Below are 7,500 nucleotides of genomic sequence, written 5' to 3' on the forward strand. Positions count from 1 at the left end.
TTGTGTGTGTGTGTGTGTGTGTGTGTGTGTGTGTGTGTGTGTGTGTGTGTGTGTGTGTGTGTGTGTGTGTGTGTGTGTGTGTGTGTTTGTGTGTATTTTTCTTGTGCGGGAATTTCATGCATGGAAAACATCATTTTGTCTACATTTGCGCGGATGGATCTGCAGACAGATGATGAAACAAGTGTGCTGAAAGGTCAAAAGAATTTTATGATTTAAAAAAGAACTAAGCGTGTGTGGAAACTTACCCAAGAACTACATTTGCGCAGACAGAATCTGACCAAATAATTTGTGCGCTAATTAAACTCTACAGTCTAGTGTGTGTGTGTGTGTGTGTGTGTGTGTGTGTGTGTGTGTGTGTGTGTGTGTGTGTGTGTGTGTGTGTGTGTGTGTGTGTGTGTGTGTGTGTGTGTGTGTTTATGTGTGTTTATGTGTGTTTATGTGTGTTTATGTGTGTGTGAGTGTGAGTATGAGTGAGTGTGAATGTGAATGTGAGAGTGAGTATGAGTATGAGTATGAGCACGAGTACGAGTATGAGTACGAGTACAAGTACGAGTATGAGTGTGAGTGAGTGAGAGTGTGAGTGAGAACGTGAGTGAGAGTGTGCGTGTGAGTGTGAGTGTGTGTGTGTGTGTGTGTGTGTGTGTGTGTGTGTGTGTGTGTGTGTGTGTGTGTGTGTGTGTGTGTAAGAGAGAGAGAGAGAGAGAGAGAGAGAGAGAGAGAGAGAGAGAGAGAGAGAGAGAGAGAGAGAGAGAGAGAGAGAGAGAGAGAGAGAGAGAGAGAGAGAGAGAGAGAGAGAGAGAGAGAGAGAGAGACTGAAACTGTACATGAACAGTGGTTTAGGATAATTGCAATTATATTATGTATTCTTTTGTCCATTCAGAGCTGATATAGATATATCCTATACATGTTGGATGTATGTTTATCTATATTTAAGCTACTAATGCTAGAAACATGCACTGTCCACTATGCTTCTGTTTTATTGGTATATCAATTAATTTATTAATCAAGCAGTTGACTATTTATCCTAATTGTTTATTTGTTTATAAATTTGTCTGATTATTTATTTATCTATTCATTTTTTAGGAACAAGTGCTCAACCAGTAGTATTAGCAGTAAAAGTAATTTTAGTAGCAGTGTAGAATTATTATTGTTGGTATTATTTTATGTCTTCTTCTCGTTTTTATTATTTTTATTTCTTCTTATTGTTATTATTATTATTATTATTATTATTATTGTTATTATTATTATTGTTATTATTATTATTATTATTTTTATTATTATTATTGTTATTATTATTTAAATATCATTCCAATATTTTTATGTCTATAAATTTTCTGTAATTTCCCATTTGTCTTTCAGGAAATAGGGAAGTCTTCTGCTCATCAGGTCATCCAAATATCTTACTAATAGTGGTGGACGACCTACGGCCTAGCCTCGGTTGCTATGGAGATCCGGTGGCTTTGACGCCAAATATTGATGCTCTGGCTCAACAAGGAGTCCTCTTCACAAAAGCATTTGCACAGGTAATATTCATTTATATTATTATTTTTCTAAAGACTAGGTAGATAGTATATTTTCAATATCTTTAGGAATGTATACCCTTATGTGAGACTGTATGTTTATATATTGTGTATTATATATTGAATAGTTTTTAAATAGTCACTGAGTACACTTAGCACAGGTATTTTTTTACACTAAAGAAATGATTTTTTTGTATATTTTTTGTTTATATTATATTATATATATATATATATATATATATATATATATATATATATATATATATATATATATATATATATATATATATATATATATATATATATTGATGTATACTCACCTTGTTGTTTCATGCATTTCACTATTTTTTCCTCAGTGTATATGAATAATGAATGAGTGAAACATCAAATTCTGTGATATATTGTGGTCTGATGCAATAGTGTTGTGTGTCTAAGAGGTTGGTATGATCTGTGAAACTGAATTCACCTTTGAAAGCTTGTAGACACTGCTGCATAGTGGGTTATTGCCAAGATGGCAGTAACAAAGAATTCACAGAATAAACTAGTGTTACCCTAGTTGCATCGTTATTCTAAAACCAATAGAATAGATACAAGGATAGATTAAAAACAGTAATCACAAAGTTTTTGCCAAGTTATAGATATGCTAAGAAACCTCTGCTAAATAGTGTTAATAATTTATTTCATTCTTGTTAAAGGTTTGCTGGTTTTCTGTCTATAGAATGTATTCATAATGTCTCATAGGGTCAGATAATTATTAATGTAAAAGTATATGTATATGTGTGATTCTGATTGTAAAATTCTTTTGATATCCATTATGTAATTCTATGTCAGTACACTCTCCTGTCTTGACTCTGCTGACTCTAAGTTATACTTGCTAGATTTTTAGGAATCGTACTTATACATAAGTCATCTGAAAAGCGTACTCAAAAAATTATCTATTCAAAGTCACATATTTATAGCATGCTTCATGCATTATCTGACATTGTTGCTATCATTGCGCTGTAGATTTTAGTTGAATGTTTTGAGATATAAATATGTAAACTTCCTTTGTAACTGTATGATCTACAAAATTGCAGCAAGCTCTTTGCGGCCCAAGTCGTACCTCCTTTCTCACGTCAAGGAGGCCAGATACCACAAGATTGTATGATGTGCATTCCTATTGGAGGAACCATGCTGGGAATTTCACAACATTGCCTCAGTACTTCAAAGAACATGGCTACCACACTGTGTCTGCTGGAAAAATATTCCACCCAGGTTAGTATCATTAAGAAGAAAATGTGAGAGATGAACTGGTTGAGCTTAGTTTGCTTTATTTTTAGTAATTCTATCATTAGCAAAGAGTAGATTATTAAGAGCTTCATGTATGTGAAAATAATGTTATGTAGATGAAAACTAAATCTATGTTGGAAACATTCAGGGGTCCCAATAACTTGGTAAAAGTAGAAACTAAAGGTCAGATATTTTTTTCTGTGGGACTTTTGTATATCACCTGACATTAACCCAATGTTGCAAGGTAAATCCATGCTTTTATGGAGCCATCTGTGTGTAAACACAATCAGTAAACAAAATGATACAGTGAACACAGCATGTTTTCTTGCCAATCTGATATCAGCAGGTTATGCTCTCTTATTCCAGAATACTTTTGGATTTCTAAATTCAACCTATAAGGAAGTTTCTTTATTTTATGTAGTAATTTGATACCCCAATAAATACATTTCATATGAAAATAGATACCTTAGACACTGAATATATATATGTGTGTGTGTGTGTGTGTGTGTGTGTGTGTGTGTGTGTGTGTGTGTGTGTGTGTGTGTGTGTGTGTGTGTGTGTGTGTGTGTGTGTGTTTGTGTGTGTGTGTGTGTGTGTGTTTGTGTGTGCGTGCGTGCGTGCGTGCGTGCGTGCGTGCGTGCGTGCGTGCGTGCGTGCGTGCGTGCGTGCGTGCGTGCGTGCGTGCGTGCGGGTGTGTGTGTGTGTGTGTGTGTGTGTGTGTGTGTGTGTGTGTGTGTGTGTGTGTGTGTGTTTGTGTGTGTATTTATATATATCTTTTTTTCTTTTCTTGGGATCAGAGGTTTAGGGCCCTCACTTATAGTTATTTGGATTACAGGAATCTCAACATGTTCATCACTAGACTGTATTGCATGTCTAATAATGGGTTTTATGAAGTTCATGAAATTTGCAATTCAGTTGAAATAACTTAAAAAGTAAATGTTTTAAGTCATTTTAGTACAAATTTGTTTCATTAAGAAGATAGATATCCAAGAAAATATCATTTGTAAAGTTATTATTACAATATTTATAGCCTTTGAGTACTCAATAAAATGTTAGTTGATGATAGGGCTATAGCATGAGTTTCTGAATGATGTCATGCAGAGTAGATACATGGAACATATTTTTTCTTGATAATCATAAATGTCTTGTTTTTAAGGGGGGAGGGGAGGGCTGTGCATGAGCCACACAGGTATACTTATGTGATTTTCTATTCAAATTCTTTCATACACTTCTTATTTTCAGTCTAATAGCTGGCTTTCATGAGAATTAGGAACTAGAAAGATCACAACTTTTTTTTTTTCTCCTTTCTACTTATAGGTATTGTGAGTAACAAAAGTGATGACCAACCCTATAGCTGGTCCGAAACACCTTATCATCCACCTACACAGGCTTATAAACAAGAGCCAGTGTGCTTAGGTGCCGATGGCAGATTATACACCGACATCTATTGTCCCGTTCAGGTATTACTTTTACCTGGTGTGAAAGTTATGACTTAATTTATGTGTATAATAACTGAAAACATTACTGTCAGTATGTAGGTCAAAGTATTTTAAAGGCCAGAATATTTTTAATAACAAAAGAGTATTGCAGGGAGTCATTGTAATATTTAGAAATATTAATGGTTCTCAGACTTCTGAAAATAAAATTATCCACATGTAATAAATAGAAAATGTAGTGTGTTGAAACACTAGGTAGCCTTTTTTTATACAATTCCTTAATCCGAAAAGGATGGCAAGATTTAGAGGTCCATGTGCACACGAGGTGGGGATTTTTTCATTTAATATATATATATATATATATATATATATATATATATATATATATATATATATATATATATATATATATATATATTTTTTATCATTATCTATGAAGGGCAAAAGTATCAGTAGAATGGGTAATTTACATGAAAGTCTGTTGCATAGATGTCTTACATGGATTCAGTACTAAAATGGGATATACCTACCCTCACACCAGTCATTGAATTGTCTGTTATAGACTACTGACCTTCATGCCTCTTAAATTTTGGTACATATGTGCTTTTCATAATTTACTTGATAAGAATAGTTAGAATGCATATGATTGTAAATAAAACAATGAAGGGAAAAAGAAGAAAAGACATGAATATGCCAAAGGCCTTTTTGCAGAATTTCTCCTGCAGGGTGCATACCCTGAAAATACAGAAAAAGGGACTTTGGAGTATATGTATATTTTTTTGTTCTTCTCTTTGTTGGTTTATTTACTATTCATTCAACATGAATCCCGCTTATGATTATAAGGTGTGGGAATGGATAGGAGAGAGGGGGGCACATACAACTTTACCAGAAATTGTATTTTTAAACAGAAATGAAAAGATGGAGACAGGAAATATCTAGCATCAGATCATCCTTTCTCATAACAGAAGAGTCCCGTGCACCTCTTGTGTAAGGTTACTCTGCATTTCTAGCAATTGGCTATGATCCAGCTATTCTATGAAGAAGATGTTTACAAATTTCAAAAAGGTCACAAGATACTGAATGTGTTTAATACATTGCAGGTTGAACAGCAGCCAGGCGGATCATTGCCTGATATCCAGAGTACAGAATTTGCTACTTCTTGGTTGCAAAAATGGGCTCTAAAACAAGAATCCAAGAGTGATAATGAAAAACAACCATTTTTCCTTGCTGTTGGTTATCATAAGCCTCACATTCCTCTTAAGTTTCCATTGGAGTTCTTGGGTGAGTGAATATGTGAAATGTAAATATTTATTTATCTTTTGATAAATTCATAAATATACACAGATAAGTAGATACTTTAATAGGGAAGTAAAAATTATATATCATAAAAATTAAATTATTTACTGTTTATTTGAATAAAGTTGAGTAAAATCTTTGAAATTAGAATCTGGAATTCACCAAGGTATTCCTTACCACAATTTTGTATTACACATTTTGAAAAAATATTTACACTGTAATTCATTTTAAGTAAGTTTAATTTAAGCTTTTTGTAAATTTGCTTGGGAAATATTATGATGTATATTGTATAAGAATACCTCAATTTATTTATACAGAATTCTTGTTGCAATATAGTATTCATTTCTAGGGAATATTCCAAATTATATTATACTCATTAACATGTAAAGCTTTCATCTACAAAATTTTCAGATGCGTATCCTATTGCAAACATACCACTTGCCCCAAACAGGAAGCGACCTCCAGGTTTGCCTACAGTTGCTTGGAATCCTTGGAACGATCTCAGGCGACGACATGACATAAGTGCACTCAATCTATCCTTTCCTTATGGCCCCATGCCAGATTCTTATGCAAGGTTAGTTTATGATTAATTCCTTTGCATTTTGCCCTCTTAATTCCATGTAAAAGTATTCATATAAATGAACCTACACATAGCTTCCAGTAAATGCATCACAGTAAGTGTAACTGACCCAGAAATTAATGATCAGCTGAATGCTAACCCAATGCCGATGGAAAAATGTTTTGTTCACTTTCTAATTGTTTAGTTAAATGTTTCTACACATGGATGGCTCTGCCTGTGCTTAGCCACAAATGAGTTAATTAGTAGATCTTGTGACCTCACTCCTCTTTGAAATAGCGGGAAAACGCTTTTTTTGATAATGCTATCAATATTGACACTGATATTTTTGCTATAAGCATTATAATCACTATATCGTTATTGACATTACTTACAGCAGTATTAGATCCTAAGAATATTATAGAAAATTAAGGAAAAGGGTTAACAAGTGAGACAGGTAGTTCTGGTAATTGACTCATGGGTGACTTAGTACTTGTGGAGCTATCTATATGTTAAAACAATTACTAAATTAAACACACAGTGAGCATGGGATGTAAATCAGCTTTATTTCTCAAGATACCTTCATTACTCAAAATAGATGGGGAATCAGTAATGAGTTTTGCAGAGTAAACCTATAGGGTTCTTTATGTATGCTTCATTGTATTGATTTCCTTTTATTTTATTCTAAAGGTATATAAGACAAGGATACTATGCTGCCACAACCTACACAGATTCTCTTGTGGGTGATCTTCTTGCCACGGTCAGCAGTCTTTTTCCAGACACTGTTGTTGCTCTCATTGGAGACCATGGTGAGGACAGATTTTTCTCATGAAGAGGTGATGATCTTATGTATCATATATTACTCACATATTTTATCCACTAAATTTGAGGTAATTTACATCATATCTCTTTGTATTACAGGCTGGGCTCTTGGTGAGCATCAGGAATGGTCAAAGTTTAGCAATTTTGAAGTTGCAACAAGAGTCCCATTTATAGTTTCTAGATTAAACCATCAATCAGCCTCTCTGTTCACTGGATTTAGCAAAATATTTAAGAAGATTTCTAATTTATACAAAACACACTTGAAATCAAGCTTAGACAAGACAGAAATGAGGTCCTTCAAGAAAAATAAGGATTTTGAGTCTTCATTCATGAATGGTATAAGTCTTCAGGTGAATAATGGTCTGGTAGAGCTTGTTGATCTTTTTCCAACAGTGGTAGACCTGGCTGGAATACCTGCTCTTTTTCCGTGTCCTGATGATTCCAGGGAGATTAAGGTTTGCACTGAGGGTAGTAGCCTGTCTCCTCTAATCAAGAAAGCATGGGGCTTTGATCGTAGCTCATATTCTAATGTCACACAACTAGAAAGAAAACATCAAGACAACTATGGGGAAGGTTTAATCAGTGTAAAGATGGCAGATAA

At 34.0% G+C, this 7,500-nt stretch overlaps 1 protein-coding gene across 3 annotated transcripts in view; it reads left to right on the forward strand.

The window, feature by feature from the left end:
• The window catches only part of Ids (iduronate 2-sulfatase), a 10,047-nt gene that overhangs the window by 2,136 nt on the left and 411 nt on the right, over positions 1-7,500 (forward strand). For all 3 annotated transcript variants that reach the window (XM_027377213.2, XM_027377214.2, XM_070142069.1), the window contains exons 3-9: positions 1,360-1,523; positions 2,597-2,774; positions 4,107-4,249; positions 5,326-5,506; positions 5,933-6,095; positions 6,768-6,886; positions 6,999-7,500. The exon at positions 6,999-7,500 is cut by the window's right edge and continues 411 nt beyond it. In XM_027377213.2, coding sequence (XP_027233014.2) covers positions 1,360-1,523; positions 2,597-2,774; positions 4,107-4,249; positions 5,326-5,506; positions 5,933-6,095; positions 6,768-6,886; positions 6,999-7,500 — 1,450 coding nt within the window. The remainder of the gene's footprint in view (positions 1-1,359; positions 1,524-2,596; positions 2,775-4,106; positions 4,250-5,325; positions 5,507-5,932; positions 6,096-6,767; positions 6,887-6,998) is intronic.

This window comes from Penaeus vannamei, chromosome 28, assembly GCF_042767895.1.
Source record: "Penaeus vannamei isolate JL-2024 chromosome 28, ASM4276789v1, whole genome shotgun sequence".
NCBI lineage: Eukaryota > Metazoa > Arthropoda > Malacostraca > Decapoda > Penaeidae > Penaeus > Penaeus vannamei.